Source organism: Lithobates pipiens, unplaced genomic scaffold, assembly GCF_037356315.1.
Source record: "Lithobates pipiens isolate NorthernLeopardFrog02 unplaced genomic scaffold, aLitPip1_a1.2 Scaffold_28, whole genome shotgun sequence".
Taxonomy (NCBI): domain Eukaryota; kingdom Metazoa; phylum Chordata; class Amphibia; order Anura; family Ranidae; genus Lithobates; species Lithobates pipiens.
In genome coordinates this window covers 68,348,499-68,372,548 of record NW_027507789.1, presented here as the reverse complement: position 1 = coordinate 68,372,548, position 24,050 = coordinate 68,348,499, and the positions used below count along the sequence as shown (strand labels likewise).

Below are 24,050 nucleotides of genomic sequence, written 5' to 3'. Positions count from 1 at the left end.
TAAGTGTTCCTCATGCCACCAATTAGGGCCTTCAAATAGGGGATGTCTGCCGTGGGGATCACCAGCTTCACAAATTCCACCAATTGATCCAGCGCTGCCTTCCTCTATGGTTTATCTGCCACAGACAGGGCAGCTCCCTGTACATATCAATGAATATGGGTGTAAAGTCCTCATCATTGAATAGATCAATTTTCTCTGCAAGACACAACACAAGACAAACCCTAATGTCAGGCTAAACTCTCCTAATCTTGACCCAATATAGGCCTAAATCTATATCTACGTTGTCCTCCACTCACAGATCGTACGTACGACACATGCGTGTTCCGCTTTATACAGTCAGGTCCATAAATATTGGGACATTGACACAATTCTAATCTTTTTGGCTCTATACATCACCACAATGGATTTGAAAAGAAAACAAACAAGAAATGCGTGAACTAAAGACTTTCACCTTTCAATTTCAAGGTATAAACATCCAAATCAGGTGAACGGTGTAGGAATTACAACAGTTTGTATATGTGCCTCACATTTTTTAAGGGACCAACAGTAATGGGACAATTGGCTGCTCAGCTATTCCATGACCAGGTGTGTGTTATCCTCTTATTATCCCATTTACAAGGAGCAGATAAACGGTCTAGAGTTCATTTCAAGTATGCTCACACCTATCGGTGTGCTCAGCAACACCAAAGGACCACCAAGATCAACTTGTACCAGAGTGGTGGGAAGAGAAGAGTATGGAGAAGGAAATGAACTGCTCATGATCCAAAGCATACCACCTCATCGGTGAAGCATGGTGGTGGTAGCGTCATGACGAGGGCATGTATGGCTGCCAATGGAACTGGTTCTCTTGTATTAATTGATGATGTGACTGCTGACAAAAGCAGCAGGATGAGTTCTGAAGTGTTTCGGGCAATATTATCTGCTCATATTCAGCAAAATACTTCAGAACTCATTGGACAGCGCTTGACAGTGCAGATGGACAATGACCCGAAACATACTGCCAAAGCAACAAAAGAGTTTAAGGGAAAGAAGTGAAATGTTATGCAATGGCCAAGTCAATCACCTGACCTTAATCAGATTGAGCATGCATTTCACTTGCTGAAGACATAACTGAAGGGAAAATGCCCCAAGAACAAGCAGAAACTGAAGACCGTTGCAGTAGAGACCTGGCAGAGCATCACCAGGGAAGAAACCCAGCGTCTGGTGATGTCTATGTGCTCCCGACTTCAGGCTGTAATTGACTGCAAAGTATTTGCAACCAAGTATTAAAAAGTGAAAGTTTGATAGATGATTGTTAATCTGTCCCATTGGGAGGCACATATACAAACTGCTGTAATTCCTACACCGTTCACCTGATTTGGCTGTAAATACCCTCAAAGCTGAAAGACTGCAGTTAAAGCACATTTTGTCAAAAAGATAAGCATTGTGTCGATGTCCCAATATTTATGGACCTGACTGTATACACTGTGCATGCGTGAAACTCTGCCTGGGTCGCCGCCCCTGACGGTTTTTTATAGAATATTCTTCGCCCCGTCTCTTTCGGTGCAGTGGGAGATGACGTGGCCGAGACACAGCAGGACCTTAATAGCAGTAACTAGGAGGAAGAGGAAAGCCTGGAGCCCGGAACGTCCTGATCAAGGAGGAGATTTAAGGCATCATATATGTCCTTTGGTGAGATGGTGAAGATGGTCGACATATTGAGGAGGGCAAGCATGGACCGTACCTAAACCCAAATGCGAGAAAGGCCAAAATCATAACTAAAGTTGTGAAGAGTCTGCAGCAGAATTTTGGGGCACGATGATCCAAGGAGCAATTGAGGAAACGCTGGTCAGACCTCAAATTAAGGGAGCAGGATCAGTACAGAAGGGTCAAGAAAGTAAGTACTTGTCGTGTGTTCCTATTTTGATTATTAACTTGCATGCTGCTGCATGTGCTTTACTGTTGTACAGTCTAAAATGTTTGTGGGCACGGTAATCGGTCATAAGAAACATTGTTCGTTTGCCAACTAAATACACTGTTTTGGGCAGATACAGGGTTAAGTACATTTGGTCATGCTAATTTGTATTAAAAGAAGTTTAGGACATTGTTGTCTAGATGTCTTTGAAACTAGAATGAATTGCAAACTTGATTCAGTGGAATGTAAGGAGAGAACTCTCAGCAGCTGTTTACACATCTGGACTCATACACATCTGGACTCAGCAGCTGTTTACACATCTGGAATCAGGAGCACTAGTGTGGGACACCAGAGCACATTTTTTTGGGGTGACCCACACAGGTGCCCCAGTGGATACTTGGGGTGTCTCCACATGTTAAACTTGTCCAAAAAAGGTAAGTATTCCAGCTTGGTTAAGGGAATCAATCATGTCTTTAACTTGGAACCCTGCCCAAGAAGACAATTGTACCCCACTTCCAAGCAAAGTTTCACATTCATATTTCTGGCCACAAATATCTGTGTGCTAAGTATACCCTTTGTTTCATTCTCATAGGGGAGAAAAGACTGGGTCTGTCGGAGGACACCAGCGACACTACACCTCATGAAGAAGAAGGGGAGCAGAGTATTGCGGTACCTCAGGATGTGGAGGAAGGAGAGGTGTGCCGGACACCACAGATTCAGGTATTAGATGTATGCCTGCATATTTATAATACATGGGGTGTATTTTTATTTTAGGTGATGTGCAGGTTGTGGAACCAAAATCAAGTAATTTCACCAGTGACAGTGCACAACGGCTTATCCAGGAAATAATGTCTTGTAATCGGGATTTGGACCTTATCAAAGAAAAAAAAACAAGTAAAGGGCTTTCTACTCAACAATGTGTGGCTTCTTCTTTCAGTGCTCAAAAACACTTTTTGTATTAAGTTGGTGTTTACAGTGACAATGGGTGTTATTTAAATAATGATCAAACCACTTGGCACTACACGTGCACTAGCAGACCGATAAAAGAAACACAAGCATAAATCAAAATCAAGATTTAATCATATAATTTTTCAATTTTATTTTGAATATATTTAAAAATGTTCTGGCATAGCAATGGCCCCCCTACCCATAAAATATTCAATATATTTCTGGCACCCTTCACAGCACTTTGGGGGGGGGGGGGGGGCAAGCCAGGACGACCAGCTTCCAGGGCCGTCAGTGTGGATTCATGAAGTCCGGCCTCAGGCCCAACTGAGGCTACATAACTTGGAGCATTTCTTTTTAAAAAGTTGTGCAGGATGCAGCAGCATAAAACAATGTGGTTCAGTTTGAACTCTGCCAGATTTACTGCCGTTAGAAATAGTTGGAACCGGCTGCCTATTATCCCGAAGGTATTATCCAGCCAGTAATTAAAAACCCTCTTCTCTGGGGTGAGGGTCCTCTGGGGGAATGTCCTCATCATATGATCGCCCAGACCAAATGCTTCATGAGCAATAAAAACAAACGGAGTCCTTCCACGTTCTCTTCTGCAGGTGGCAATCCCAAGTCACCACTCTGGAGACGTCGGTAGAACTTGGTCTGGGCAAAGACATCACCATCCGACATCCAGCCATTCTTCCCCACGTCCACATAGAGGAACTCATATGTCGCTGACACCACCGCCATCAACACGATACTATGAAACACCTTATAGTTAAAATAGCATGATCCCGAATGGGGTGGTGGGATGATGTGGATGTGTTTCCCATCAATTGCCCCTCCACAGTTGTGAAAGTCCCAACGGTTGGCAAAGTGGGATGCCACAGTCGGCCATTCCTGTGGCGTTGAAGGAAACTGGAGTCAAAACAGAAAAAAAAAAATTGTCATTGTGCACATAACATTGCAAGCAGATTAGACACAAACATTCTTGGCCAACATCAGCATATTATTTGAAGGAGTCTTTAAAGACTAAAATATAAGGTCTACTTATCAGATTCCTCACCCCGCTGATGGCCCATTTAAATTTTTTATGGGGGGGATGTTTTAGACAGGTAACCCTCTCCACTTCATTGAGAGCTGAATGCATAATGTGTTACTTTGGCCAGCCCCTCCTTACTTACACTATGGCCAGCCCACTGGACAGGTAAGAAGTGTCATAATACAAAATAAAAAGTACACACTGTACAAATGGAAGCACATTTTTACATTCTGCAATTACCCATCAAGATAATAGGAGAACAAAACTTTAACCAGTAGCATTTGAAAGTATTCAGGCAGACCCTTGCACTAAATGCTTTGGGGAATTCATCCATAAATCTGACCACAAAAGAAGTAGGTATAGTGTATATGGGTTTGGCAAAGTCAGCAGATATAGGATTGGTATCGGTTGACTTAGCGGTTGGGGGGGGGAGGGAGGGTTCCAAATGATTTTGAGACCCCAACAAAAAGCCTCTGCCACTCTGCATGAATTTAAGCACACAAATAACACTTGTACACATTTTAGGGGTGGTTTGGGTAAAGCACTACAATTTAGCTGACAAAATACATTGACTAGGCTATAGAGTGTATGGGCCCAGGATAGCATGCTGGGGAAGTTAGTGAAGGCAAATATGCATGAAAGACAAAAAAGGAGCATTAAAAGATTACAGCATGCATGAGGACAAAGAGGACATTCACAGCATATTACAATCATGGTCATTAGGGAATGATGAAAGAAATACAATACATTATCAAACATTAAATACATAGATGTGATGCTAAAGGATAAAACTTACCCTAATATAGTCCTTCTGCAGGACCTGAATGATGGCAGAACAGGTCTGTGGAATAATGATCCCCAGAGCCTGGGGTGAGATGCCTGTCGAGAACTTGAGATCCTGCAGACTTCTCCCAGTCGTCAAGTACCGCAACGTGGCAGCTAGCCTCTGCTCCAGAAGGATGGCTTTCCACATGCAGGTCTCCTGCTTCGTAATATAAGGGGACAGAAAAGCCAACAGACAGTGAAAAACGGGGCCCGTCATCCGGAGAAAATCCCTGAAATCATCAGGGTTATTCTCCTGGATTTCACGCAGCAAAGGCATATGAGAGAATTGGTCATGCTGGAGTAATCATTTCTCAGTCCATGAACTCCTTCCCACTCTGTTCATGGACTGGGCTTGGGTGAAAGTATGAACCCCAACACCAAGCCCCCGCACAGCACAAGCTCTACGACGAGCATGCAACCACAACATTGCTTCAAAACCGTCGGCTGGTCAGAACGAACTAACTGAACGCACTGGAGAACAGCAAGGCCTGTGAAGAGTGAGCTGAAAATCAGTAATAAGCGGACAAGAATGCACTAAAAAACAGATACGAACTGACTGCACGCCCTTAAACCCAGATACAAACCCACAAGCACAAACTGAACACCAGTAAAACGATCTGAACCAGTCTGAAAAGCGCGCGTCTCACCAAACTTCTAAACATGAGATTAGCAGATGAAGCCCAAAGGGTGGCACACTGGCTATTGAACTTCCTTTTTCTAATCCCTTCGTACGTGTTGTACGTCACCACATTCTTGACCATCAGAATTTAGTGTGACCGTATGTATGCAAGACAGCTTGAGCCGAATTCCATCGGAAAAAACATCAGAGCTTTTTCCAACCAAAATTCTGATCTTGTGTATGGGGCATAAGGGGTAGATCTGAAATGAGTGGAAGCTCTGCTGATTTTATCATCCAATCATGTGCAAGCTAAAATGCTGTTTTTTATTTTCCTTGCATGTCCCCCTCCAATCTACAGCAACTTTACTTCCAAGTGCACTTTCATTGCACTTTCAAGTGGATTTTCCTTTAGTAAATAACCCCTATAGGGTGTATATATTCACATACACATATAGTCCTATATATGCAATCTTATACCCACAGTTGATCCAGAGGAAGGCAAAAACCCCAATAAAGCATGATTCAGTTTGCTCCAACAGGGGAAAGAATTCCTGCCTGATCCCACCAAGAGGCAATTGGTTATTCCCTAGATCATCTTTACCTATGAATGTTAGTATCCAGTTATGTTATATACATTTAGAAAAGAATGCAGGTCTTTGTTAAAACAATCTACTGAGCTGACCAGAACCAGCTCTTGAGGGAGCCTATTCCACATTTTCACAGCTCCTCCTGTGAAGAAGCCTTTCCGTATTTGGAGATATTTTCCTCCAGACGTAAAGAGTGTCCCCCTTGTCCTCTGTGATGACCTTAAAGTAAATAACTGGTGTTTTGGTAGGATATTTAAAAGCATAATGCTGAAGATTAAGGGGTCGGATATCAATATAGCAAGGGCTGTATGCTCCCTTTCATCTTGCCTTGGTGATACCAGCAATTTGATTTATCCAGTTAGAGTTGTACAGGAAGGATTGATGCTAGTGGTGGACATGCTGGGTATGAGGTGGTAAGCACTGCAGACAGTGGCGGCTGGTGCTAAAAAAATTTTTTGGGGGGGGGGGGTCGCAAACAAACATCTCCAGGTCCTTACCTGCAAATGTAGCCTCCAGCGTGGGCTGTCACTGCTCCCCTGATACCCTGATTTTTTGGCAAAAAGAGCATTTTAGCATGACATGCACCATTCACACCTGAAGTGTTGTGTTCCTGGAATGAAGTGGACTGATCCTTTGTCCCTGGAATGAAGTGGTATGTCCCTGGAATGAAGTGGAGTGTCCCTGTGTCCCTAGGATGAAGTGGAGTGTCCCTGGAATAAAGTGGTGTGTCCCTGGAATGAAGTGGCGTTTCCCTGGCATGAAGTGGCGTGTCCCTTGAATGAAATGGGGTGTCCCTGGAATGAAGTGGGATTTTCCTGGAATGAAGAGTTGTGTCCCTGGAATGAAGTGGTATGTCCCTGTTTTCCTGGAATAAAGTGGGGTGTCCTTGAAATGAAGTGGGGGTGTCACTGGAATGAATTGGAGTGTCCATGGAGTGAAGTGGTATGTCACTGGAATGAAGTGGTGTGTCCCTATGTCCCTGGAATGAAGTGCACTGTCTAACGAGCAGAGAGATGACATCTCTCATTGTCTGCCCTCACAGCAGGGCTGCTACACTGTTAGAGATGAGGCAAGCAAGCAGAGAGATGAGATCATCTCTCACCGCCCGCCCCCATCATCATTGTTCTCCCTTACTACTCACTACTCCAGGCCTGCCTATGAACTAATGCGCACGCCTGTGCTGCCACCACTACAGTGACAATCTTCATGTAGTGGCATGTGACAATCCACATCTCGTGGCAGGCGACGTGGCAAATGACAAGCTTCATCTAGTGGCAGGCAATGTGGAAATTGACAAGCTGCATCTGGTGGCAGAAGATGGTAGCAAGTGACAAACTACATCTGGTGGCAGGCGATGTGGCAAGTAACCAGGTGCATCTGGTGGCAGGCGACGTGGCAAGTGACATGGCAGCTGGTGGCACATTCTGCATTATGGTGAGTTGAACTAGTTCATTCTATATTAAAAAGTAATAATAGAAATAATGCGCTTCAATCATCTTGACACCATATCAACCATGGTGCCATGATGATTGAAGCGCTAACACCTGCCATTTCCCGCAAAAAAGCTGCATACACCCCCCTTGGCCTTGGCACAATTTTCTTCCACAACGCCGGTCCCCAGTGCCACAAAGGTTGGGGACCACTGCTATCATTTATGAATAAATTATACAGAATTGGTCCCAAGACAGATGAGGTTCCTCATTTAACACTCCAGTCTGAGTACACATTCTTTATTACCACCCTTTGAACACACCCCTTTAACCATTTTTTTCTATACAAGAACAAACCCTATGGTCCATGCCTACAGACCTCAGTTTGTAGATTAAGGCTCTGTTTCCACTACTGCGAGTTGTTGTGCGAATTGACACGTGTGAAGTCGCATGACAAGTCAAAAGTCATGTATTTCAATGGTCCCCGTTCTAATTGGTGCGACTCAAGTTGCAGTGACTCCAAAAAAAGGTTCTTGCACTACTTTATTCCTTCTTCGGGACGACTTGTTCTCCATAGAAAGGAATTAAGTCGCAATGCAGTTGCATGTACATGTCTGACACTGCGACTTTGTTGCGACTTCCATGGAAGTACATGATCTCTGCTTCTCCCAAATACAACACTTCCTATATTGATGTACATGAATGTGGAAGACAGCAGGACAACATTTGGCAATATACGACCTCAGAGATCCAGGTTACCAAGATCATGTAAAGAAGGAGAGAGCATGGTTGGAAGTGGCTCACATATATACCTGGGACTCTTTGTCAGCTACAGAACAGTCTTCAAAAAGTAAGTGGTTGATATACGCTGCTTAGCACTTTGCGACTGCACCTATTTAAATATTCAGCAACCAATGGGTGTGTGTTAACAATGTGCACTTTTCTTGGTGGGTACTGCTTCTCCTGCCAGGAGATCACAATGGTTTGCCAGGAGGGAATCCCCTGTCAACACTCTGTTGAGGCTGGAATTTAGCTAGTTTCTTTTGTGCAACCTGTGGCTGCAGGAAAGTAAATCTGTGAGTGTGTGTGTGCCACCAAATAATATTTGCCCATGGTCCAAACAATATTAAAGATGTCCCTGTCGACATCTTTTAGCACATGACAAATTATGCAGGTGTCATGGATAATATATCTAGCAGTTGTTTTCCCACCTTCAACATCAATTATGCGGCCTAGAAAATGAATGACCTATAAGCAGTTAATAAAGAATGATTTTTTTGAACTTGGTATTGACTTTATGTTTTGCAGTACACTCATTACAAACTTGATGGAGAAGTCTCAAAGACTATTAACACTGGTACCTATGAAAATTAAAAGGAGGAAGGAGTGGTTCTGGCTCTAAAAGATTAGCCCCATATTGCCAATGCCGGGAATCTTGATTTTTTTTAAAACAGTTGTTGGAAATGCGAGAGTAAGTTATCAGCAGGCATATTTTATGATTTTGACATATCAAATTGTAATGCTTACTTAAAATTTTTTATTTCAGAACCCAAGCAAGCTAAGAAGACAGCACACAGGGTTTGCCACCGGAAGATGAGTCAGAGGAAGCTGCTGCTGCGGAAGAACAATTCCAAGACAATGTTGACAAGGAACTGTTCATAGATGAATCAAGGTCAGCAACAAACTCAATGAATGAGGAGGATGCTGAACCTAGGGCCTAGCAATTTCTCTAAGCCTTTGCGAAGATCTTCAAGGGGAATTGCCAGGGCTGGGAAACCCATGGATAAAATCTTAAAGTCTTGAACCCAAGCAAGCTGGGAAGACAGCATTTCTCACTGTAATTTTAGGCATATGTAAACAGGTCCCCCAAGAGAAAAAATATTCACTCAGGATGGCTTTGATGTCAACTGCTCAATCCTTTGTGGGTGAGGAGCCAACAACATCCTCAGCATATATGAACCCCCCCCCCCCTCATATCCCCCTTATCAACAATACCCTCACTTTCAAAGTGTACAGTATGCTCCACCAATAAACCAGCCATACTGTGACAAGTATGGTAATATGCTGAATCCCTCAAGGCCATGCATGTTGCATCCAATTCCTGCCCCCCACTACCTCTACCCTTGGCTCCCGACCACTCACCAACTTAGGCAGCCTACACCCAGTCAGGTTCTGCCTTTTCTTGAAGGGAAATACTACCCGGGACCATCACTGGATTGGCCTGGACCAACCGATAGTTCAGTTTATGGGACCACTGAAACCCCAGCATACCAGTAATTGTAACTTTAGATTATTTTTGCTGTTATTTTGAGACTTGTTAATTTTTGTTTTTTTGTTGTGGTTGCCAAAACAGCAACCCAAAAATGTTTGAGTTAATGGAAACAATTATTTTTTATTTTTTTCCTTTTTGCAAAAAGACTTTGCTGTTAAAAAAAGATTATGATTATATATTTTATTTTTTGTATGACTTTTATTTTGGTGTTGTTCAAATTGATATACATGTTATTTTTTTATTCTTTGTTTTGGTTGTTTAAAATAAAAAAAAACAACAAATGGTGTAGTGTACCCAAAAAAAACTTGGTGCATTCTTGCGGAAAATTTTGAAAAATAAAAATTATTCTGTTTACATGAACATTATTCTGTTTACGTTAATCCCTTACGCACAGTGGCACCATTGGTGGTGCCCCTACTGGCAATCCATTGTGCACCTTCCAGATTGTGCTTGAGGGAATCTTCAAAAAGATAGCCATCACAAATTCTTACAAAATTATGACGCACACATGTTGTTTTTAAGTTTTTACGGCAGATATTGCATTTTTAAGTTTTAAATTCACTGGTGTATGTAGCAAACACCACTTGTTTGCTAAAATGCCAAATGAACATTCTACCACTCGTCTTTCCCTCGTTAACCGGTAATTGAAGATTCGCTTCTCTTCACTCAGACACCTATTAGAGTAAGGCCTTAATAAATGCTCACTGAGAGCAAAGGCCTCATCCCCAACATACACAAATGCCATTGGCGGCCCATCTGTTCCTGGCAATGGACAGTCCTGTGGCAGGTCCAGGACATTTCCCCTCAACATTTTTCCAAACGATGATCTTTGGAAAATACTGGAGTCTGGGCTGCTGCCATACGATCCTATGTCTATATAGGTAAACAATAATTGGTATCAGCTACTGCTAGTAATACAAAAGAAAAATATTTTTTGTAGTTAAAGTATTTTGTTCCACTGCCGATGGGCATCACTACCCTCATATGTTTTCAATCAATTGTCCCGACAGAATTCGGGAAATTGCATCGGTTCCAGAAAACTTCTGATATCTTGCACCAATCTTCGCGAGTGGGCTTCTTCAGGACAAAATCCCTAAGGACATTCCAGATGTCTCTGCAGGTAGTGTGGACAATATTGCTGACAGTAGTTTTGCCAACCAAAAATTCAAAATGCAAACTTGCAAAGGAATGTCCAGTTGCCAGGTACCTAAAATGGAACAGTCAATACAGTTTATTAGAATGATACATATTAACAATAAGCTACTTCTATATTAGATCAAAAAATGAGCTTGGAAAGAGGTGCCTGAGGAATTGAAGGAAGCTGTAGAGGGACAATTAATATTGTAAAAACAATCTCACCCACAATAACGTGCTAGTATTTATTATTTTGCTTCATGTAAATAGGATGAAGGAATGATGTGGATTTCCAAATGCCACATATGAGGTAAGCAGAAGAAAAAGTATGAAAAGTTACCTCAGTGTTATAGAGTCTTTCAACTGCTGGAATACTCCTTCTGAAACTTGTGTTTTGGTGCTCTAGATGGCTAGAGAGCAAAGCCAACAATTCATCAAAACTGTAAATAGAAAATGTATGGCTATTATCTACATTGACTATGTAAAAATAAAACATTTTGTTCCATTTTTTTTTTTTTACAATTTGATCAAGTTAGAGTTAACACTTCTAGCTATTCAAAGCTAAAAGTTAGAAAAAAAAAGTGTCACACTGACCAGGCATATACACGTTTTCCTAAATATATCTTGGAGCATTTGCAAGTTCACATCAAAAAATGTTCTCACCTTCTAGTTGACATCTGTGTGTAGTTGAAGAATTTGTCTTCATGAGCACGGAGGTCATTGTAAAGGACCCAAAACTGGCCTCTCCCTTCCCTTTGGGCGAAGATGGGATGGATCCAAAATCTATGCCTTCTCTTCCTCCGGTTATCCTCTTCATCTAAACAACATAGAACACATGACAAAGAAAGATGAAGGGGAAATAACTAAGCAGGATAAGGAATTACATCACTATGACTAAATCACAGAACATCAAAGTCATTTTTAAAGTCGCATCAAATCGCAACACAAATCGCATAGCAAAGTCGCAGTGTAAATGGCTGGACTTTGGGAACGCAATAGTGGAAACATAGCCTTAGCGTTTATGGAGAACTGTATTGCAAAATCCAGATACACCACATCCACTGGCCTGCCCCTATCTAGATGGCAGCTCACTTCCTCATAGAAAGTTCACAGATTGGTCTGGCAGGAATGACCCTTCATAAACCCATGCTAATTACTACCAATGATTCTGTTTTCTTCAGCAAATTCAGTCTATACAATCGTCCTGCACCCCAGTCGGCATGCTGATGGCACCGCTATATCCTCTGCTCGATGTATGTTTCATGTAACAGATGCCATCAGTGGGGCAGGCACTGTACATAAATGGCCTGGATGGGCCTTTCCTCGTTCTGACTGGACGTTCAGGAACTTCCTCAGTGCCCAATCCTGTGATGGTTGTGATCACAGGACCCAGCCGAACACAGATCGGGATATGAATGGCTGTGAATGGCTCTCCCAATCACGTAACGGCTGTGTCCAATCATAGCCATCACAATGTCTCTGACAGATCTGTGACAGTTCTCGCCACAGAGTAGTGAAAGGGGGGGGGGAAGCAGGGGAATCTGAAGCCTGGGAATCTGCAGCCTCTGTGACAGCTCTCTGTATAAGGATGATTTTACACAGAGAGCTGTCACAGATCCCCCACAAACAGTACACCAAGCACCACTGTCCCTGTCTCTATACACATCTGTCACAGTGCCCCCATAAAACATCTTTACCAGTGCACAAAACATCTGTCAGCCCCCATCACATTTGTACTAGTGCAAAAAACATCTGTCAATGTCCTCATCACATCTGTACCAGTGCACAAAACATTTGCAATAGTGTACCATTGTGACATCAACATCTGTCAGTGTACCAGTGTCCCACCAATAAATAAATACAACATTTAAAGCGTCCCCGCCCCCCGTGCTCGCGTGCACAAGTTGGTCCCATACGCATACGTAAACAGCGATCACACACACGTGAGGTATCGCTATGAACGTCAGAACAAGAGCAATAAGCACATGGAGATATATAGCATATGGAGATTTTCAAATACCGAAGTGTGGTGCCATTTCACAAGCATGCACAATTTTAAAGCGTGATATGTTTGGTATCTACCTGGCGCAACACCATATTTTACCGAAAATTTGGCTTTTATATTTTCTCTGTGTGCATTGAAATTCATTAAAATGTATTCATACGTTAGTGTATAAAGTTGCGTTTGAAAAACTGCTGCGCAAATACTGTGTGACATAAAAATTAGCAAAACCCACCATTTTATTCTCTAAGGCCTCTGCTACAAAATTATATAATGTTTGGGTGTTCCAAGTAATTTTCTAGCAAAAATACAGATTTTTGCTTGTAAACAAAAAGTGTCAGAAGAAGACCTGGTCTTAAAGTGGATAATCGCTGAAGGTGCTATTTGGATGTTACCATTGTCTATGTGGCCAGGCTGTGAAAAAGTCTCACACATGTGGTATCGCCAAACTCAGGAGGAGTAGCAGAATGTGTTTTGTGATGTAGTTGAAAGTATGCATATGCTTTGTGTGTGAGAAACAACTTGTTAATATGAAATTTTTTTGAAAAAAATAATAATTTCTTAATTTTCCAAAGAATTGTGGGAAAAAAATACAACTTCAAAAAAACTTGTCATGCTTCCTAGGCTGGGTTCACACCTATGCAAATTGGATGGGGGCTTCCCCCGCATCCAATTCGCATAGCAGGAGAATATGACCGGCTCTCGATGTCTCCGGGGCGGCTGCGGAGCGCAGTGCACAGAAACATCTACATCTCTACATCTTTCATCTTTGGCTCCTTTTCAGGGCCAAATTCAGGCAAAGATTCCTGAATCCCTGATTCGACCCTGAAATGTAGAACAGGGACGCACAGCGTTCCTGTGTGATCCGCAGCCTGACTAAATACCTTGGACTGTCTACTTTCCAAAAAGGGGTCATTTGGGGAATATTTTATACTATCTTGACATGTTAGAAAGAAATTAGATTGGCCGCCAGCACATCAGGTGTGATCAATTTTCAATGATTGCTACCATAGCTTGTGGACTCTCTAACTTTCAGGATTGGTAAACACTGCATGCCGATGCGGCTCACAGCAGGGGTCCTGTGAGTCCTGGTTCACCATTTCAGGTCCTATTTCAGCCCGAATTTTAGCAATAACGGCCCACCAAAAACAGCTGATAACAGCCTATGTGTGCATGGACACATAGGATAACATGCTGGGGAGTTTATTGACTGCAGAAAAAAAACATCTGAAGCTAAAAACAGTAGCTGTAAAAATGTCCAGTGTGCATGAGGCCTCACACAGACCAGATAATATACACTGATTTGGGTTATTTTACCAAAGAAATGTAGCAGTATAATTTATAACAGAAACTAAGAAAAATTCATTTTTTTTCAAAATATTTGGTCTTTTTTCACTTGTAGAACAAAAAATAAAAACCCCAGTGGTGACTAAATACCACCAAACCATTTGTGTGAAAAAAATAAAAATAAATGTAATTTGGGTACAGTTCTGCATGACTGCGCAATTCTGATTCAAAGTGTGACGGTGCTGAAAGCTAAAAATTGGCCTGGGTAGGAAGGGGGTGAAAATACTCTGTATTGAGGTGGTAATAAATAGTTTTCAATTTTAAGAGGACATTGTGCAATGAGCGTTTCTCCTTTTTATTGCTATGCTCTGTAATGTACTGCTTGAGCTTCCTTGGTGAAGAGTTTGAATAACTACCTCTAAACTATACCATCTGATGGTTGGCCGGAAACAAAATATAGTATATACCCAGAGTGCGGGGTAAGCTCACAAAAGCAAATACAGGTCTGGGGATAAGGTCTGGCTATCTGGTAAGAGACCGATTATGCTCATCTCTGAGGGGGGAGCACTTGGTGGTGATCACTTGTATCCTTGAGAAATTTGAAGTGCATGCTTTGAACATCACCTTAATCACTTGCTGACCGGGCCATACTTCTATGATGGTTACAGTGCGGGCAGCTAATTCTGGGTGGGCGTACAATGATGCCCTCTTGTGAACGAACATCTCGCATGCCCCCTGGGGTGCACATCCGGAAGTGTCCATGACCGCCGGGTTCTCGGAAGTTGGCTCGTCACAGATTAGGGTAAAGGGCCAATGACGGAGCGATCACTGTCAACAAACCTATTGTGTGAGGAGAGGAGGGAGAAGCTGCAGCGTGAGGCTGCTTGTGTTTTTTTTATTCCAAGTGCCGCATCAGTGCCACATCTGTGCCCCAACCGTGCTACATCAGTGCACATCTGTGCCACAGCAGTACTCAACTGTGCCCAACAGTGCCACAGCAGTGCTCTACAGTGCCCCATCAGTGCACATCTGTGCCTCTTCAGTGCCCCAGCTGTGCTACATCAGTGCCACTAAAGTGCCAATACAGTGCCTGCCAGTACGTGCTCATAAGTGCTATAAAAATGTGTTGAAAAATGCGGTTTTCTTTCCACATTTTCCAAAAACATGTGGGAAAAAAAATGACATGTTCAAAAGACTCATTGGGCCTCATAGAATATATGTTGGGGTGTTTTCTTTCCAAAATGGATCATTTTGTGGGAGTTTCCATTATCCTTGTGCTCCAGTGTCTTCAAAAGTGTGATAGGTTGTCAGGATATTAGATGCGTCATTAATTCTTTTAGGGACTTTAAATAAAGCACAGCTAAGAGCATAAAAAAGTAGACTCACGTGATCATGGGCTCCAAAAACAAACATTGAATCAGAAGAATAACATGATGATATAGTTCGATAAAATCTAAACAATTTATTATACATGATAATGACATAAAAAAAAAAATAGAAAATAAATATCTTAATAAACAATAATGAAGTAGTAATAATTCATGAACAACATGATTAAGTTGATAATGGTATAATATAAAACCAGCCTATGGGTAATAGAAACATTGGTACACGGTAATGCAATTATACCAATTTCATAAATAATCATGTAATAAATAGAGAAAATAAAAGTATATCAATGAAAAATAATAGTAAAATTGATATCACTAATTATGGAGTCTCAAGATCACATGATTTGAAGATGTAGCATAAAGCTAAGGCTCTACGCGTTTCGTGGGAACTCCCACTCATCAGAAGCAATTGCATGTGCAATGATCTATAATAAAAGGTAAAGAATTACAAGGTTAACAATTGCTGGACACAAAAGGAAGTAGAGAGCAAGGATGCAAAAATATGCTAAACGCTCTTACCTATAATTGCATAAAAATATAGAGATAATATTATTCAAGGTAGAGGACGCCATAAGGAAATCAAAGCCTCCCCCGGAGCTGAGAACACACAGATATGGCCACATCGAGGCTCAGGGTCGCAGCACGAGGAACACCATTGGTGAATGTTTGATGATGGGGTGTGGATGCCAATGACAGTAAATATTCTGTGGAAAAAGGGATTGTGGTGAGTGTATAGTACCAATCCATGTGCAACAACTAGCAAAAAACACAGTGAATGGCTGGTGACTGAAAAATAAAATCCCTGAAAATGTGTGTTATTTACCTTACCATCTCAGTAAAAGATCATAGAATCCAGTGTATGTGAGCTAAAGAGAATCGTAAGATGTGTGCTCCATTAGCATGCTGTCCTGAGGCCAGAAAATAGCCATGGTGTGCCGCCAGCTCCACGCTGCGTTATGAAGCAGAGGGAGGAAGAGCAACTCCTGGACGCCTGGCGTCACTAAGCAGTTGGCTCTCAAAATCCTCCCTCGTGTCAAATGAAGATAGAAAACCGAAGCACAATAACGTGCAGGTGCCCGACAACGCATGGGTAGCGATGCCCACCACCTCAGACTCGCAAGAGGAAGGCGGAGGGAGGGGCCAAGCCACGCATCGCAGCTCCCGGGGATGCAGACCCAGGCGTCCGCAGCCACAATACACTATTATTGAATGATAAAGTTATTGAAATCCTTGGTGTCAAGTAAGGGTCAACTTGTGGTAAACCAATATAAGTTTGGTAAACTGTATGCTACCTTAGATTCTGTGCTTCCATCCCTATATTATGGCGGAAAAGAAAGGACGGGGTTTTTTGTGACTTTACATGAGGCAACGAATGGGTGGATTCATCTGCCTCCATTCCTATTATATGCAAGAAATTTGCAGCAAAGACAAAATAATTTTGTGCTCTATCAGTGCTACATCAGTACTCAGCTGTGCACATCAGTGCCATATCTGTGCCACCGCAGTGCTCTACAGTGCCCCATCAGTGCCACATCTGTGCCACTAAAGTGCCAATACAGTGCCTTCCAGTACGTGCTCATAAGTGCCATAAAAATGTGTTGAAAAATGCGGTTTCTTTTTCTTTCCACATTTTCCAAAAACGTGGAAAAAAAATGACATGTTCAAAAGACTCATTGTGCCTCATAGAATATACGTTGGGGTATAAAACCAGTCTATGGATAATAGAAACATTGGTACACGGTAATGCAATTATACTAATTCATAAACAACAATCATGTTCTAAATAGAGAAAATAAAAATATATTAATGAAAAATAGTGAAATTGATATCACTAATTACGGAGTCTCAAGATCACGATTTGAAGATGTTCTTTTGTCTTTGCTGCAAATTTTTTGCATATAATAGTGATGGAGGCAGATGAATCTACCAATTCGTTGCCTCGTGTAAAGTCCCAAAAAAAAACATCCTTTCTTTTCCGCCATTAATTCTTTTAGAACGCCTCTGTATGTTGCTAGGCTGTGAAAAGGCTGCCTCAGGCGACCGGGATCCGACTTTAGCGGCGGCTTGCAAAATGACTTCTGTATAGAAGTTAATTTTTTCTTTATCTAAGTCAGAGCGACTTGAATCGCTCCGATTAGACCGGTTCCATTGCACGGGACGCGACTTGTCAGGCGGTTAAGTCGCCTGATGAGTCGCCCCTGTGTGAACCCGGGTCTCAGGGCCTCGAGCAATTAGATAGGCCATCAGTACATCAGGTGTGATACATTTTCAGTGATTGGCACCATAGCTTGTAGACTCTGGCTCAGTTCACACTGAGGCGACCATGCGATGCAATGGAACCTAATCGATACGACTTAAGTCGCTCCGACTTAGAAAAAGGCTCCTGTACCTTTTGGGGGTGGAGGGGGGGGTGGCCTTCAGAGCGACTTGCATTGACTTCTATTACAGAAGTTGTTTGCAAGCCACGCTCAAGGCGCGCTGCACAGGGCGGTTTCAGAGTCGGGCAACTTTGAAGCCGCCCCAGCGTGAAAAGGCCCTATAACTTTCACAAAGACCAAATAATATTCACTAATTTTGGTTAGTTTTACCAAAGATTTTAGCAGTATACATTTTGGCCAAAATCTATGAAGAAAAATTACAAACTTGTTACATTTTATAATAGAAACAAAGAAAAATGCAATTTTTTACAAAATTTGCGGTCTTATTTTAGTTATAGTGCAAAAAAGAAAAAATAACCAGCGGTGAATAATCGCTTCCCACCCGCCCAACATCAAATGATGTGGTCGACTTTAAGTGGTTATATCTAAATGATAGCTGCAGCTACAGGCATCATTCAGATATCTTCTATTAGAGCTGGCGACTCCCTTCACCATAACAACAATCATAGAGGGTGTGCAGCTGCTTGATCGTTCCAGTGCTTCTCCCAGCTCGTCCCTGTGATTGGTGAACCGGAGAAGCAACCAACCTGCACCGGATGTTGACCATAGAGATTTCCGACGGGCCAGATGGTCCGGAGTCTCTATGATTGTTTGGAGGCCAGGCGCAATATCTTCATGCCCGGCCTCTGCATTTGAAAAAATGCAGCCGCCTCGGTGAAGCCAAGATCTTTTTTTAAACTGTTTTTTATCTCAGGCTTCCCAGCCTAGAGGTGAGATCTGGGGACTTATTGACAGATCTCACTGTAAAGGGGACCTGTCACGCACTATTCCTATTACAAGGGATGTTTACATTCCGTGTAATAGGAATAAAAGTGATCAAAAAAAAAAATTCAAATCGCCCCTGTCCCTGCTTTTAGAAACTAACGCATACGTAAGTTGTGCCCACATATGTAAACTCAAACCACACACGTGAGGTATTGCCACAAATGTTAGAGCAAGAGCAATAATTCTAGCACCTCCTCTGTAACTCAAAACTTGTAACCTGTAAAAATTTTTAAAGCGTCACCCTTTGGGGATTTTCAAGTACTGAAGTTTGGCGCCATTCCACAAGTGTGTTAAATTTTGAAGTGTGACATATTAGGTATATATTTACTTGGCATAATGTCATCTTTCACATTATGCAAAAAAACGGGCTAACTTTACTGTTTTTTTTTGTTGTTTTTTTTATATGCATAAAACCTTTTGAAAAAAAAAAAACACGTTAAAAAAATTGCTGCGCAAATACCGTGTGAGATAAAGAGTTGCAACGACTGCCATTTTATTCTCCATGGTCTCTGCTAAAACAACATATATAATGTTTGGGGGTTCTGCATAATTTTCTTATATGTAGGAGAGAAATGTCAGAATTGGTCTGGTAGGCAAGTGGTTAAATACCACCAAAAGAAAGCTCTGTTTGTGTGGAAAAAAAGGAAACAAATTTCATATGAGTACAATGTTACATGACCGCTCAATTGTCATTCAAAGGGTGACATCATTGAAAGGTGAAAATTGGCCTAGTTAGGAAGGGGGTTTAACCACTTAAGAACTGGGCCTCTTTTTCAGACTCTGTGTTTACAAGTTAAAAGCACGTTTTTTTGCTAGAAAATTACTTAGAACCCCAAACATTATACATTTTTTTTCTAACACCCTAGAGAATAAAATGGCGGTCATTGCAATACTTTTTTTTTTCACATTTGCGCAGTGGTCTTAAAAGCATACTTTTTTGGGGAAAAAATTCACTTTTTTGAACCAAAAAAAATAAGACAACAGTAAAGTTAGCCCAGTTTTTTTTATATTGTGAAAGATAATGTTACGCCGAGTAAATTGATACTCAACACGTCACGCTTCAAAATTTCGCCCACTCGTGGAATCGCGTCAAACTTTTAACCTTAAAAATCTCCATAGGCAACATTTAAAAAATTCTACAGGTTTGCATGTTTTGAGTTACAGAGGATGTCTAGGGCTAGAATTATTGCTCTCGCTCTAACGATCTCAGTGATACCTCACATGTGTGGTTTGACCACCGCTTTCATATGTGGGAGCTACTCACGTATGCATTCACTTCTGTGTGTGAGCTAGTCGTGACGGGGCCCTTTAAAAAAAAAAATTCTTATTTATTTTATTTTATTTATTTTTACACTGCTTTTAAAAATAAAATAAAAATGGTGTCACTTTTATTCCCATTACAAGGAATGTAAACATCCCTTGTAATAGAAAAAAAGCACAACAGGACCTTTTAAATATGAGATCTGGGTTCAAAAAGACCTAAAAAAAAAAAATTGTCATTTGAAAAAAATGTGCCCTTGTGGTACTTTGCAGAGCAGCAAGCTGGAGCGTGCCCAACACTGTTTATTAGGCATTACATGCTTAATGTGGCTTGTCTGCCTGAGGAAACATTTGGCTCTACGGTTATTATGGCGGCTGTCGCCCATTAAAAAATTTGAGTAGCGTTGCATTGAAGGTTTGGCTTATTTTTTATTTTTTGTGTTCCCTCCCTTCTTAATATTGCTTGGTACATCCCATAGTAGGCTGACATGGGGAGGTCCAGGAATAAGGAAAATTGTTATCCATACTTACTGTAATTTTCCTTTCCTGTATCCTTCCCATGTCAGCCGGAGATTCCCACCCGATTTATCTGCTGCGAGGCGGGTATTTCTGAACACTGGTGTGGGTAGACGGCCGCCCTTCATGGGCTAAGAAAGAGGTGGTACTGAAGGGGTCAGAGAGGGCGGAGCTGACCCATAGTAGACTGACATGGGGAGGGTCCAGGAAAGGAAAATTACCGTAAGTATGGATAACAATTTTCCTTAATCCCCTATATTGTAGATGCTAAAACTTTTGCGTGAACCAATCAATATACGCTTATTGCGATTTTTTTATTTTTTTTACCAAAAATATGTAGAATACATATTGGTCTAAACTGAGGGAAAAAAAATATTTTTTTATATATTTTTGGGGGATATTTATTATGGCAAAAAGTAAAAAATATTGTGTTTTTTTCAAAACTGTCACTCTTTTTTTGTTTATAGCACAAAAAATAAAAACCGCAGAGGTGATCAAATGCCACCAAAAGAAAGCTCTATTTGTGGGAAAAAAGGATGTCAATTTTGTTTGGTTGCAACATCGCATCACCACGCAATTGTCAGTTAAAGCGACGCAGTGCCGAATCGCATAAAGTGCTCTGGTCCGGAAGGGGGTAAAATCTTCCGGGGCTGAAGCGGTTAAAAAACAGACAGGATTATGTAAAGATACATTGGTGGGTTAACAACCACTTTAAGTGTCCAGTGCGCAAGTGGTTAAGGATTATATATTGGGACCATTTTTTGTGTTTAGAATTTTGCACCTCGTCTTCTTTCTTGCATGATGGCACTGATTATATGAATTGGTTTAATAATTTTTGAATACATTCAATATGTGATATGGATGTAGTTTTTATTTCACTACATGCACTTTATGATGTGATTAATGACAGCGCAGCACTTTTCTTTTTAAGTAGTCAATACTAGTTCTATTTTTGTAATACAATTTACTTACTGAGAACGATAACGGAGACACCAGCATACAAAATGAATTGTTCACTTTCTTCTTGTTCTTTATAGAGATGTGATCTTTGCCCACATAAAGAGGGGGCGCTTAAGAGAACGGACAATGGAGGTAAGTTAAGAAACTAGGTATTTATGGTGGCCTACCATCAGCGTATAGAGTGCAAGCATTATATAGTAATAAAACACAGGGCCAGTCAACACCACATGCGGTCCAGTGCGTTTTTTTCTACATCAAAAACGCATGGAAAGTAGGTTATATGATTCCTAAGGGCATAGATCACACCAGTGCAGTCAGTTCCGGGACTTTCCAGTCTGAGAGAAAAAGTAGAACATGCTGCATTTTTCCTGCACTGGACTGTACTATAATGCAGTAAAACACATCAAAAACACAACGGAATGCACTGGAACGCATCAAAAGTGCACGTAACCCTAGTACAGTGGGAAAAAAACAAGAAAGGAGAAGAAAAAAGCACATGGAATACATCTGTAAACGCACCGGAGCGTGCCAAAAATACGTTAAAAGCGTGAGTGCAGAAATGCATCCAGAACAGATCTGAAGTGCGTTTTTGTGGTGTAAACCAGCCCTAAAAGCTAAGTTGCCTTTTTTTCTAAACTCTTGCTTCCCTATGTAACAATATACGCTTAATGTTGCAGAAAAGAAAAAGATTTCTATTATCTGTTTTATTTTCAGGGTAAGGCCTTACCTCAGCCTCTAGCTTGCTCCATAGAAAAGTTCACGACTACCTGCTATGTAGATTTAGGACATGAAAACCACCTCTGTACTCAAACCCAGTCAGTACTATTGAAAAAAAGTAGAAGTGTAACCTAGAATTCTGTAAAGCTCACCATACACTATACCAGGGCTCAAAATACCGAGCTAATAGATAGGTCTTAAGAGTTATTCGCCACCAGTTGCCCCACCCATCCTCTACCCTGCCCTGCCCCTAAACACACCCTTGTAAATTATCTCATTAAACGCTTGCCGACCAGCCGCCGTCATTATAATGAGGCAGGTGGGCGCGTTCCCGCGAGCCGTTGAAGCTGTATGTTGGCCCTTTAAGCAGGAATAGCAGGCGCGCTGCACTGCGGGGGAACCGATGCACGTGGCCAGCGGTTGCGTGGTGACCACTAGCCACACGTGATCGCAGCCACAAGAGCCAGAACAGGGATGCGTGTGTATAAAGACACAAATCCCTGTTCTATGAAGAGAGGAGAGACAGATCCTGTGTTCCTACTAGCTAGGAACAACGATCTGTCATCTCCTCTAGTCAGTTCCTTCCCCCTACAGTTAGAACACACACGAGGGAGCACAGTTAACCCCTTGATCGCCCCCTAGTGTTCACCATTACCTGCCAGTGACATTTCCCCAGTAATCAGTGCATTTTTATAGCACTGATCGCTATGTAGATGTCAATGGTCCAAAAATGTGTCAAAAGTGACAGATCTGTCTGCCTATAATGTCACAGTCCTGATAAAATCGAAGATCATCGCCATTAATAGTAAAAAAAAAATAATAATAATAAAAATTGCCATAAATCTTTTTCATAGTTTGTAGACACTATAACTTTTGCGCAAACCAATCAATATACACTTATTGTGATTTTTATTACCAAAAATATGTAGAAGAATACATATCTAAACTTAGGAAAAAATGTGCTTTTTAACCACTTGCCGACCGCCTAACGCCGATGTACGTCGGCAGAATGGCACGGGCAGGCATAAGCACGTACATGTACGTGATTTGCCTCCCGCGGGTCGGGGGCCCGATCGGGCCCCCGCCCGGTGCCTGCGGCGGTCGGTTTTCGTTCGGGAGCGATCCCGGACGAGGGGACGGCCATTCATTCATGGCCACCCCCTCGCGATCGCTCCCGACGAATAGAAATCCCCGGTGACATCACTTCCTCTCCTGTAATGTAAACACAGGAGAGGAAGTGATGTATTCTCTCCTCCGTGTCGGTATTTTTCGTTCCGACACGGAGGAGAGCGGATCAGTGAGTTGCACCAACACATCCCACACACAGTAGAACATGCCAGGCACACTCACACCCCCCCTTTACCCCCCGATCACCCCCCCAATTACCCCTGCCCCCCAGTCACAGTGACACCAATGTCATTTTTTTTTTTTTTTTTTTTTTTTTTGCATTGGTGTCATTTGTGACTGTAATAACTGTTAGGGCAGTTAGAGTTAGCCCCCTTTAGTTCTAATGTACCCCCCTAACCCCCCCAATAAAGGTTTAACCCCGTGATCACCCCCCGTCGCCAGTGTCACTAAGGCTGGGTTCACATTGCAGCGGTTTATGAGAACGAATGTGATTCGCACCGCACTGCAGTGCAAATCACATCCGATCTCTGTGCGATTCGAGTTCAGCCATTCGCCGCACCCGCCGCACCCGCCACACCCGCCGCACCCGCCGCAAATTCGCACGGGACCCTTTTTTTGGCCCGCAGCAGAATCGGATCGCATGGGTGTTCACACCATGCGATCCGAGTTTGCAGATCGCACTGCGATATGCGAACTGATCTGGGGGTGTCAGTAACATTTCACTGACACTCCCAGCAGTTCGCATAGGGCAGTGTGAACTGCCGCCGGGAGGCATGCGATGCGGGAACCCGCCGCGGATTCGCGGCGTTTCCGCATCGCTCCAGTGTGAACCCAGCCTAATAAGCGA

At 42.2% G+C, this 24,050-nt stretch overlaps 1 protein-coding gene and 1 long non-coding RNA gene across 4 annotated transcripts in view; both read left to right on the top strand.

The window, feature by feature from the left end:
- MLLT6 (MLLT6, PHD finger containing) overlaps positions 1-24,050 on the top strand; it is a 348,373-nt gene that overhangs the window by 86,345 nt on the left and 237,978 nt on the right. For 2 of the 3 annotated variants that reach the window (XM_077459374.1, XM_077459376.1), the window contains exon 3: positions 21,436-21,490. In XM_077459374.1, coding sequence (XP_077315500.1) covers positions 21,436-21,490 — 55 coding nt within the window. Of the gene's footprint in view, positions 1-10,554; positions 10,726-21,435; positions 21,491-24,050 lie in introns of those variants that run through there. The other variant, XM_077459373.1, reaches the window with a different exon arrangement.
- On the top strand, positions 8,698-9,965 carry LOC143935473 (uncharacterized). The gene is made up of 2 exons (XR_013263526.1): positions 8,698-8,804; positions 8,880-9,965. It is a non-coding gene; the product is annotated as an uncharacterized LOC143935473 (long non-coding RNA).